This window comes from Oculina patagonica, chromosome 2, assembly GCF_052425735.1.
Source record: "Oculina patagonica isolate OP01 chromosome 2, crgOcupat, whole genome shotgun sequence".
NCBI lineage: Eukaryota > Metazoa > Cnidaria > Anthozoa > Scleractinia > Oculinidae > Oculina > Oculina patagonica.
The window spans coordinates 10890833-10903407 of NC_135759.1; the positions used below are offsets into that span (position 1 = coordinate 10890833).

General features: G+C 39.9%; 2 protein-coding genes across 3 annotated transcripts; one reads left to right on the forward strand and one right to left on the reverse strand.

Moving 5' to 3' along the window:
• Positions 1–7: 7 nt before the first annotated feature.
• Positions 8–5596, forward strand: LOC144643026 (uncharacterized). Of its 2 annotated transcripts, none has more exons than XM_078502140.1 (2): positions 8–618; positions 2686–5596. In XM_078502140.1, exons 1-2 carry the CDS (start codon positions 187–189, stop codon positions 4219–4221), a joined length of 1968 nt encoding a protein of 655 aa, XP_078358266.1. In that variant the 5' UTR covers positions 8–186; the 3' UTR covers positions 4222–5596. The 2 variants fall into 2 exon arrangements, with proteins under 2 accessions (XP_078358266.1, XP_078358267.1); XM_078502141.1 differs by having other exon boundaries at positions 8–612.
• A 1993-nt stretch (positions 5597–7589) lies between these two features.
• On the reverse strand, positions 7590–12387 carry LOC144643029 (4-hydroxyphenylpyruvate dioxygenase-like protein). The gene is made up of 4 exons (XM_078502143.1): positions 11611–12387; positions 9912–10063; positions 9470–9621; positions 7590–8739 (listed from the first exon to the last, which is right to left on the reverse strand). Exons 1-4 carry the CDS (start codon positions 12368–12370, stop codon positions 8571–8573), a joined length of 1233 nt encoding a protein of 410 aa, XP_078358269.1. The 5' UTR covers positions 12371–12387; the 3' UTR covers positions 7590–8570.
• Between the last annotated feature and the right edge of the window lie 188 nt (positions 12388–12575).

The window sequence follows — 12575 nt, forward strand, 5'->3', positions numbered from 1 at the left end:
TTAAATGGTTCCAAACAGGAAGGACAGCAGTTGGATGAGCATGCCCAAGGTGCGTTTTATGATTGGTGTCAGATGAGGTAACTCATCCGGGTACCTTCAGAAAATGCACCTTTAATTTGGCGCTAAAAATGTTTTTCGCATGTGCATTGTACGCGCCATGTTGACGGTTCCGGCAGATGGAAAATTATGGAAAATAGCGAGCATGAAACTGCCGTTGACGTTATAGTTATAAGCGACGACGAAGATTCTCAAGACAGCCATCCTTTTAATGGCTACAGAGTCGAGGAAAACAATTTTAAAAACCCTGTGATTGTCATTGAAGAAGATGACAATGTAAACGAACTTGATGGACAGCTGCCGGTTCGGCTTGCAGATGCTAACAAACCTGTAGAAAATTGTGAGGTTTCGAGCTCAGCTAAACGGGTATCCAGTCCACTGGATAAGTTTAAAATATCTAAACATGGTATTAAGGAACTAAAAGCTATGGTGAGGCTGAAAAAGTTGGATTTGAAGCCGCTCAACAAGCAAACAAAGACGGTCAAAGCTATGGTGGAGAATGAGAAATGTGACAAACTACATGCGACTAGTTTAACGGAAGACAGTGTTTTACATGTAAAGGTAAGAAAAATAAATAAACTTGAGTAATGCGTTCAAGAATATGAACACCCTTTGACAGTTAAGAGTGCTTAAAAATAGTGATCGCTATTTTTATGCATAAATGGCCTGCAGATTTTGCAGTTTAGCCTGCCATACTGTCATGGAAGCGGTTCATGATTTAAAAACAGAAGCATACATTACAGCTCACTCAGCTAACATTAAATGGGTACTTGCATAACTGGGCCCCTGTTTAAAGGGTGGATAACGCTATCCACCGGACAAATCGCAATCCAGTGGATAAGTGTTAACAAAACATACTGCGCTATCCACTAGCCTCCTACACAGACGTTGTTAGGCACTTACCCGGGGGCACTTAGGCCCGGTTCAGAGGCCGAACTTTTCATGAGCCAAACCTAATGCTGTAAATTAATTACATGAAAAGTTCAGCATTTGTGTGCAAGATTGGAGATTGTTTTCCATCAGACGTATCAGGATCGCCCATTGAAAGGCTTATTTATAGGTTTGACATCTGAATCAACAAGTGTACTTTTGTTAATTGGGTTGGTCCAAATTCGAATTAAGTTTGGCGTCTGAACTGGGCCTTAGGGCTCCTTATGCACTTCTCCCCGTGACAAGCCCTGAAAACATCTACATAGCGAGGCTAGCATTATCCATCTTTTGAACAACTGGGGCCGGGCTGATAGGTACAAAAAAGGTGGCCTTTGTATTGGACAAAAGTGGTAGGGTGTTTACGCAACCATTATATTGTAACCTGGACCACTTTAATAGACAGCTGGAACATTCACAATTGAAAACAATGCTTTCAGCTTTAGTTTTGTAGATGAAAATAATTTATTGTTCAAAGTACAAAACAAGCTAAGAACATCTCAGCTTAATACCACATTGGGCGTTTCCAGGAAATATCTATACCCTCCCCAAGGAAGCTAAACTGGACATGCCTGGGTTTGTGCCATTGTCCTCTCAGAGTTCCTACCCCATTTGGTCTATTTTGCTGTTATACATTTTGAAAATATGACTCCAATTTAGCAACAGTGTTAAAATATGACCCTAATGGTGCCTGTCCAGTTGCTTAATTGCAACCCAATCCAATGGCACATCCCATTAGGCTATGAAATTTCTTGGAAGTAGCACGGCTCCCTAGGTAAAAGCCAATTGAAAGTGTAACTTGAGGACATACACGCTAATTGTTTATATGTATTCTTACTGCGCATGATTTTAATGCCACAAGGTCACCCCTTGTTGTATATCAAGCTCATGTACTTGGAAGAAACTGGGTACAGTCAACTCCCACTATTACTGACACCTTCGAAACCAGGATTTGGTGTCCACAATTGAGAAAGTCTGTAGTAGCGGGAGTTATTTTAGGTAATTCTTATATTCGCTGAGACTTTTAACTCCTGTCCCTTATAACAGGGTGTCTGCAATAGCAAGGTGTCTGCAAGGCGGGAGTTGACTGTTATTACTATCCTGGTGCCTGCTCCAATAACTTTGCATGAATTGACTTCAGTTTTTCCTATGATAGATCACTATCTCGGCCCATTTTCTACATTTTTAAAGCAACAGACCTGTTAAAAAAAGATTTGACCAAGACAGTTAGTCTCTAGTGATTTATCTTTAATATTTTAAACTTAAAACCTCCAAGACCATACTGGGTCATGAGTGCCAATTTTCAAAATTGGGGTATTTTGTACATGCTTTAGCTCTGAAATGAAGCCGGTGACGGCCATTGTTTCGCATCTATGAGTTGTTACTCGTTATATGGCGATAGAAAAAAAAGTAGTATGAGAAAAATGTATGAAGTAGAGCGTTTTTGTGTGAATGTCCTTAAGGAAAGTGTAATGTTGGACTGAAACTTCCAGAGGGGTTCAAACCAAAACTTTGTGTGGGAGGGCTGTGGATGTTTTTTTTGGAATAACACAAAAAATTTTGTTAGCCATTTTCTGAAATGTTGGGGGCTGTTATTGTCTAAGTAGCTTCCGTTATAATAGTGGCAGTGTAAAATAGGGCCTCCCTTGCTTTTACTCATCATTAGCTAGATAATATCTGATTGATATTATCACTTTTTAGGTCAAGACCGAAAAAGATGACGAGTCCAAGGAGTTCAGTGGACAATCCCAGACTCCAGGAATGGGGATTTTTGAGCTGGTTGAAAAAAAGTACAACCCTGAACAACTGAACACAAAAGCTGTGTTAGCCAATAAGACATTGAATGATTCAAATAATCGTCAAAAGAACCTCTCTCAAGAATCGACTTCCAGCAAGAAACGGTCGAAACATAAACCACCATCATCGCCGTCACTGAAACAGAGTAAACTTAGTATAGATAGTTTCTCACCCAAGAAAAGGCCCATGTTACATTCAAGCCTGAGGCAAGAACAGGCTCTACATTATACTGCTCCCCTTTACTGTAAAGTTCCTTTGCGAAAATCAGAACTTGTTGCAAAAGGCACACAGGAAGAGAGTATTAGCAAAACTTTCACTGAAAGCCAAGTTAATACAGTTCAAGCCTTAAAGGAGGAGAATTTCCATAAATCAGTCTTGGCTGCTCTTACCAGTTTTATGACCCATCGTCGCAAGCCTCCCCCAAATCTTTTGTTCTATTTGCTCAATAGTATTCTTCTGACAAAGCAGAGTAGCTGTGGTACAGAGTGTTTTAGAATTATGCGACAAATTCAAGTGTTGCATCCTGTTGTGGCGATGCAGATGATGGGACAGACAATCACGTGGGAATTTGTCTCAATGGTGGCAAAACTGTCAGGATGTACACAGGATAGTATGGGATGTGGTAGCCTTCAACAAAATGCAGCAATGGCCTTGTCTTTCCTTGTCAGTGTTATGGAGGAGGAAGCACAGAAAAAGAAGTTTAGCCTTGTGAAAACAAGTGCACACAGGCTTCTATCTGCAGACAGGCGGTCTAATCACATTCATGATGTCATTCAGTGGATTGGTGTGTCTTTAAAACAACACAGAGAAGAGAAATTAGTACAAAGCTGTGGACACAATGTCTGCCCTTTGTATCTGCTACAGAGAATGCTTGTGTTGTCACTGCTGGTCAGTGAGCGACCGGAGGACAGTGCATCTAGAATAGCAAATGAGCTGGTTATGGTCTATGTGGAATTGCAATCCATTAAGCACAAATCTCTTCTCCTTCAGTCTGTTCAGTCACATCTGTTGAAGACAAAGCTGATTGAAGTCATTGTGAGTAACTGTTGTCCTTCTGATGACAAGCTGGAGGTCGAGGGAATATCTAGAGTAGGGTTGAGAGACATTGTCTTCACAGACTTCAAGCGTTACCCACCTGGACATTCTTTATCTGACCCTGACAACAGCCTGTCTTGTGACAGTGTTGATATCACCACAAATTGTGAAGAGTTTATTACGCTATTGGCATATTTGTTGCAAAGCTTCATCTTCTGCGGCAAAAGTTCTCTCATGAAAAACCTTTCAAATCGAATGTTGTCACTGGATGATGTTGAAGTTTTAAATGAGATTGATGATGAATTATTGTTGCTGAGGGCACGACTTGAGTCGTTGTGTGGTGCTTCACCCCTCTCCCGAAGAAGCTACGAGTTGTTGGACTTAATGTCTTCACTAAAAAGCTAAAAAGGGTCCTGAAAGGGGTGAAGGGGGGGGGGGGGGGATAAATCTAATTTCCCAGCACAAATTTTTCTCAAATCACATTTTCCAGCCTTTGTTTTCCGATTATTTGTTTGTGATTTGCATTCCCAGTAACCCAAATCTCATTTTCCCAGTTAAAAAAATTGGCAATTCCCAGTTCCCATTATACCCCTTCAAACCCCTCGCTGAAAGGAGAAGAGCATCAAAACATGTAGCCTGCATAGCTGGCAGGATTCACGCCTGAGCGCTTTGTTTATGGTGAATGGCAGAGAGAGGGAGCCACCGAGCCACAAGAGAATTGGGGAGGAGTCGAGTTCCACTCACGGCTACACTGCTTGCGGATCATCGCTCACAAATGTGGCTTCCCCAAATGTGGCTTTTTTTTTCTCACCCCGCGCCAATCCAGCCAGCTACGCAGGCTACACAACATGAAGCCCTGTAGTTTGGTTAGAAAATTAGAATCCAACAGTTTTCAGGTTCCCTGTACTTGTGGTCCAGTTGGTGTATCAAATATCGGTTAAGCGTTAAATAATATAAATCAAATAGAAGTTTAATATATATCAATGAATTGTTTAGATTATTTACATATCAGATGGTATTTTTATAGCAGTTTACATCCCAAGGGGGACTCTCAAATAATAGTGTGCAGGGGTGCTTGTACTTTTCAGGGGTTAAAATCCATGGATTGGCACCAACTGTAATGTACAATTTACAGTCATGCAATTTGCCCATGCATTTTCCACTAAACTGTCACTTATAAATGTTTCAAATAATCAAAATCCTGCACAATCAAGCTAAAAGTTAAGACTAACTGAAAAGTTAAGCTTTGTATGTCATGAATGTGTAGAAATTTTATAATAGATATCCACCTAGTTTACTGCCTCATAATTTGGTTTAACACTGCTGTTTTATAATGTTTCCTTGCAAAACTCTTGCATATTTATACTTCAAACTCCTTTAAGGCAGCAAAAAATGGAATTTGAGCCATACCCACAAAACAAGAGTTTGAAGAAAAGAACACGCCTGCAGAAAAATGTCTTGCTGTGGATGTTGAATTAAATATTCAATAAGTAACTTGTATAGTTTATTGTTTAGGTCAGTATTGACATGTTGTGTTTGTGACCTTCAGAACAAGGTCTTATAATTTGATAAAAAATGTCAGCTGCTAAGCTTGTGATCATGTTCTTCAGTATAGAACATGATCATGGACAAAATATATTTTATATTGGAGTTGATGTTAATAGAAACTGAATGAAATCTTCATGTAAAGAATCATACTATTTTTTTGAAAGTTTATTTAAGAGATTTGTACATAACAGAATGTGTACAGTTTTTGCAAAAAAAAATTAAAAGAAACATTGCTGTAGCTGTCTGAATTTCTTTGTTGTTAAAATGTCAGCCAACCAGCTGTTGGGTCACTTGCAACATGTGGGATCTTAGAATTATTTTTAGATTTGCCTTGACTTGCATAATCATTGCACATGGAACCAAACACATTGATTGTCGTATAGCTCACCATAAGTGCTAGGGCTAAACCCATTGGCAAGGTATGCCAAAGGACTACAGCCCTGGTACCACCTGTGACATCGCTTTTTGTTGTTCCAATGACTTAAGTTAGTTTTTTGGCACTTTTCATCAAAATGAAAGTCAGTTAATTTAACTATGGCATTTAATCAAAGTGAACCTAAAAATAATACTTTGATTACTTCTCACATTATTTTTTTTGTTTGCTGCCCAATCAGGAGGCAGCATTCAGGGTGCTGTTTGGAAATGGTGTGGTTAAGACTCTTTTCCCAAGGGCTCTTCGCGTTTACTCCATTTTTTCTTTCCCGACTTTTTCCCTGTAGTTTTACCTTTCCCTAGACTTGCACCAAGTCGCTTGTTTAATGTTAATAGAGTTACTTGTGTAAGTTTGCTTTGAAATCGCGAGCCAGTGACGCCCACTGTGCATAGGCACGAAGCATACTGAATTACACACACTGAACATCGAGGAATGGCTGGTTCTGTCACGATTCTCTGCCATTTTGTTTTTCATGCCTGAATGCACCCTCCGTTTTCATAATCAGCGGTCTCCTGCGAAATTAGCAAGCGACTGAGAGAAGTCTAACCTTTCCCTTGCCCCCACTAACTACCCCTGGGTCTCTGAGGATGGGATGATAGTAAACAAGAGTTGAACTCTCTTTAGTAAAATTTAATCATACAGTCGAAGCTCTCGTAAGCGGACACCCTCGGGACGCGAAAAAAGTGTCCGTAACTGGAGCTGGCCGCACGAGAATGGTTCTCATAAGCGGCCACTAGAGGGTAAGGGATAAATGGCCGCGTACAGGAGCTTGCCGTAAGTGTAAGTGGTGTTTCGAAATGTAACCGGACGTGGATGACGACAAACAAACATGAAATATGTTACTGTAAGATCATTGTGACTCATTGTGACGAACGGCGATGTAAAGTTGATTGGTAAGAACAAGATACAGAGGTTGTTTATAGGATTTTCTTTGGGGTGTCCGCTTACGGGAGCTCAAAAACAAAGAAAAAGTCTAACTCGTTATCTCTGAAAGTGTCCGCGGCCGCTTACGGGAATGTCCGCTTACGAGAATGTAAAAATACAGAGTTTGTATGGGAGTTAAAAACGGGGTTTCAAACCAGGTGGCCGTAAGTAGAGCTGTCCGCTTACGAGAGTGTCCGTTAAGAGAGCTTCGACTGTAATTTAAAATGTTTAACATTTGTATTGATTTCTTTCGGGAATCTTCATACTCGAAGTACAAAAAACAGCTTAAAGACAAAATGGCATTTGACCAGTTTTACATTTAATTTAATTTATTAACTATTTAAATTACATGCATTATATTCAATGTCAAATACTTTTTCATTGGAAATGTTGAAAGTTCCAAATATCACATTTACATGCATTTAAAAATAGCAGATATTTCAAAGGAAACTGAACTCAAGCCTCTTAAAAGTTAAAAATCTTATAACTTTCTGTAGTCATATTTTCAATGTGAAATACATTTACAACATAAGATGCTAGTACTAGACAATAACATGACTTTGTCAGATGTATTGCTTTTTTTCAGCCTGCAAGCATGATTGTTGCTGAAAAATTTAGAGCATATACATCCTGACAAACTCATTTTATAAGTACAATTTTATTATTATTAATATGCATTTAGGCTGCAAACAACAGTCGGTCATCAGACATTGGCCGACCAAAATTGTCCAACTAAATCCCAAGTTTGGTCGGACAAGATGTCTGGACAATTTTTTGATCGTAAATCATTTTACGGCAATGATGAATAAAAATCTGTCCGACCAGAATTTTGTTTTGTCCAACCAAGATGGTGTCTTAGTAGGACACATGTCCTTTCAAGTTAAAAAAATTATTTGCAGCCCTGTGCATTACCTAACATCAGGATAAAAAGAATTTACTTGAGAAATCTAAACCAAAATATATCAAAAAATATCCTGAAATGAAAACTACAAGGGTTTGCAAAGGAGCAAATTGTTATTTTGTTAAAACATAGGAGAGCTTTTATTAATTATTTGACCATTTTTTACAATATATTTTTTTTGTCCTTTCCTGTTGCAACTTAAATACCGTAATGATTCGATTTAGCGCCCTCCTTCCAATAAGCGCCCCCTTCCGAATAAGCGCCCCCCTTCGAATGTGTTTTTGTCAATAAGCGCCCCTATTCCAATAAGCGCCCCCATTCTAATAAGCGTCCCCATTCTTACAAGCGCCCCTATTCTTATAAGCGCCCCTATTGTGGATAAATGCCCCTACTGAAGTCATTGGCGTCGAATAGATAAACTCATGAACATTCACCGTACTGTACAGGTATATATTTACTGCTAAAATGAACAATTCTTTTAAAAGTAACTGAACTTTCAACAATTTGCTACTGTTACAGGTTCTGTTATTGTTACTTATTTTAATATTTATTTAAGTTTTGTTTTGAACATTTGGTTGTTTCTCAAAAAATGAAATAAGCGCCCTGTCCCGAATAAGCGCCCTGTCTCGAATAGGCGCCCTCTCTTGAGGTACCAAAAGTAAATAAGCGCCCCGGGCGCTAAATCGAATCATTACGGTAAAGGTAAATTATTCTATCTGTGAAAAATACACTCTTGAGGCATGTACGTTGACTCTGGCTAGAATTTTTTTAAGTTATTTGTAAATTATTGAATCATATTATCTTGAGTACACAATGAGTGAATGACACATGTTATATCTGGGTCAGACAGACGTCTGTGGACCAATTATTGAATACACACCTTGAACAAGTCAAGGATGGCTGCAAACCATGCAGGATGAAAGTGTCTCCATGAAACTAATTTGAAAATTAAGAAGAATTACTTTTATTAGAGTCACTATTTAGATAGGAATCTACAGCTTTCCATAGTGCAGTGATGTTGCCAGCTCCAAATCCTGTCGCTCCACACCGCTGTATCACCTCAAGAAAGAACGTATCTTTATCAAACAAGGGTCTTGTAAACACCTGCATTAGATACCTAACGAAAGACAAAGCAAAAATTAATGTGTTACAAATCAATCAATCAATAAGTAAAAAAAAATCCTTATTTCAGTTCTGATTATAGTGTAACAATAATTTGCAATGCTTGTTTGCTTGTTTCTCCGAAATAAGCAAAAATAAATATGTTTTTGTAAAAAGGTGTCGACCATATGTCTTGAGCTTACTAAGAAACAAAATACTGTATTGCAGTTAACAATTTTTGGGAAAGTATACTCTGTTTGACATTTGGACCGCTCAAACAAAACAATTACAAATTCATAGGTGTGGAGGATTCAACATGGGGGAGGGGGGGTCCCATATGAAAGGGAAGGGGGTGCTTGTCATCTCATGTAGGGTTGTAATTTGAGGATTTTGGTCTTATTTATGGTGTACAGGACAGAACACCAACATTTTAGTCATCAAGGTCTTGTTTAGGATTGCAAATAAAGAAACAGAAAAACATTGTCATGCTGTGCTTGTGGCCTTGACTGATCAAGCATGAAAACAGTCCTTTCTTAGGGACAAAAAAAAGCTCAAGCCACATCATAGATTTTCCATCAAGTATCCCTGTCCTTTTCATATGACAGCCCCCACTCCCCTGGACCATATATTACAATAGATAATCCATTACATGCATTATCTATTTTTTAAGCAGAGGGTTCCAGGATACATTTCTTCAAAGACCTAATGCTAAGAATGGTTATGACCAAAAGGAAATTTGAACTCACTTTGTGTTGTCTTGTTTTGACATATTATCTTGATTCTGCACAGAACACTCAGTCTTTTCTGAACTGAAGCTCTCAGCATCTAACAGAATGCCATTTTCCTTGAGAGACTCCACACACTCGCCAACATCTTTTATTTCCTGTAGTTTGCTTTTCTATAAGAAGAGAACTTTTCATTAAGCATGTGTTATTTTTAACATATTACTGGTAATCTAATTTTCTTAATAATAATTATCAACTTAATAAAGCTTCGAAAACCAGGCGAGGATGGAAAAACCAATGCAATGTGAGAGTGAGTAGTCTTGTCCAAGATCACAACACAGGGAGCCCAGCCAGGCTAAAACCTGGGCCACCAGATCCAAAGTACAGCACAGTAAGGCCACTTTGCCTCCCACCCATCAAGATTAAAAGTTAAATTTAATGATCTGAACTACTTACAACTTACCTCTGAATAATAAGTAGAAGGAGGATTGATAAATGTGACACCATTGTCCTTTAATGTAGCTACAGCTTCAGTTATGTTCGACGTATGTAACCCTATGTGTTGTATACCTGGTCCCCCATGCTCTGTTAAGAATGTCTGTACCTGGTTAGGGCCTGAAAAAAAAGATTTAATATAGCAATAAGCATTTAACATAAAAAAGGGGAAGCTACAAGCCATGTGGCCCACACTTCTGGAGCTTATCCCCGTTTCCGTACTAGCATTAAGCAGCTAGGAATATTTCTACTCCCTCCTGAATGGGATGCTAGTCCATCGCAGGGTTCCCCCAGCATTATGTCACTAATACCCATTTATACACCTGGGTGGAGACAGGCACTATGGGAGTAAAGTGTCTTGCCCAAGAACACAGTGACCCTGGCCAGTGCCCGAACTGTAACTCGAACCATAATATAAATTAGTTTATAACCAATTCAGAAAGTGATAATCACCAATTCCCTCCTCTTCTTTCGTGTACACCAAGGGAATTTTTTTGGTACAAACTTCGCACTGAATCGAGTCTTGTACAAACCACTGGGCAGAAGTCATTGACATTTTTCTGGTTAAAGAGTTTCAATCATTAAGGGAGAGGAGGCATGGGGCCAGCACAACTTTTAAAAATTACCAAGTAACTGATTTCAACAACAAGTCAATTGAGTGGTGAATCTAAGGAATGTTCCCTTCCCACTTTATCCCTGAAAAATAAGTTCCAAAGCCCTATCCTTACCTTTACTGGAGCATGAAAACCACACCCCATGCCTTTCTTTGAGTACCTCTTATCCTTGATCTGGTGGTCTGGAATGTCAGATCACCAGAATACCCCCAAACAGTGAGGTTTAGGGTCAGCATTTTTTGCAGGTTAGCTTAGAGGGTGTTCTCAACTGCTGTATTGTGTTCTGAATATTGTCTCTTAGTACAAGCGATCTTATAATGGCAATTTGCCTACACACCCACATACCGTAGAATTCCGGTTATAAGCCCCCCCGCTTAGAAGCCCCCCCCGGTTATAGGCCCATCTACCTGGAAACAAAAAAAAACATCCGATTATAAGCCCCCCCGGATATAAGCCCCCTCTGCCGGATGACAGTACTGAACAAGGCTAAATTTTGCTTTATTATGCGTTTTCAACTTAAAAACGTATTTCGATCAACACTCCCGAGACTCGTTTCGAAACGTTTTTTTCATTCCGCTTATAAGCCCTCCCGGATATAAGCCCCTCCACTTATAAGCCCACCCAAAATCCCTTACGAAGTTGTATAAGCCCAGGGCTTATAACCGGAATTCTACGATATACATATACTATCATAAGACAGACAATTGGCCATTCCGAGGTTGCGCAGGGAACTGGGACGAGTTTTAAATTTCAAGCAATCAATAATCTGACACCATCACAAGAAAGAACCCGCAAGATTGGTTATTTGACCAAGTTTGATGCTTTTAGGATGAACAGAGACAAAGTTTTGGGCCTTGAAAAAAAATTAATGCCCACGCAGCAAAAACCGGTTTAATCCGGATTGACCAGCCCAAACTTTGGGGCTGCGACGACTTCAAAGAACTTACACGATTTATGCAGAGCCTCTTTCTACTTCCCAAATCTCAACCACAGGGAAGTTAAAAGAGGCTCTGCTCGCAGGGTGCCTTGAGTGACCAACTGTTGGCTACTAACCTTGCCCTGGGAGGGGTTCAGCAAAAACAAACTTAACCCCACCACCTGGCTCATCAGTGTTCATTGTCAGCTCTGACTCAGAGCAGAACCAGTACTGCATTGCTGTTAGCTTCATTCCAATGCTAGCACCTTGTATAGAGCTCTGCACAATAAAACCGTCCGCGCTTTCATCAGAGCTTATATTGAATCTTGTGAACCCAAAACACTGTTCATACCACTTCATAATGGCCTGGGAAGTTCCTAGAGGACATGCGAACGTGATGTGATCAAAATGTGTCAAAATACGATCACTGAGAACTGTTTTGTGACCAAGTGAGTTCGTTGAGGTTACATAACCTGACTCATGTAACGCCATCTTGTTGTCACTTGCATGAAATCCAGGCAAAAACACTCCTTTATAACCAGATGCATTTAACAATGTATGGACAACGTTTCCGATAGGAGTTCCGATAACCGCAGACTCCACTTCTCCATTGCTATCAGCAAATGTTTCTGGCTCTCTGATTATTTTTCCATTATTTCTTTTCACGATGTCGACCGCTTTTCCGACATCTTTGACTTCGAGCGCGACATTGAACACCGTATCCCTCTCCGCAGCGCCTTCGGACAGCACAAATTTTATGGCATCCCGGTTCAGAGTGACTCGATCTGGAAGAGAAGAACGAGCAAGCAATCTGAATCCAAACTTTCCACAGAACTGGTTCAGAGTTTGCTGTAGATTCTGACAAAGTACTTCAACATGATGCAAACGAACCACCATCTTTCCCCTCACATGGCAAACTAGATCCAGGTTCTGCTCTCTTCTCTCTCTGTGATCAAAGTCCGAGCTACTGGACGGCCCCCGGGGGGGGGGGGGCTCACTAATGCTACCGACGGGCGGGTTGACGGGGATGCTCGTCGTGCCTTGTAGAGGTTGAATATCATGTTTCTATCGCTGACAGTGTTCTGTTTTAAAATTTCACTCT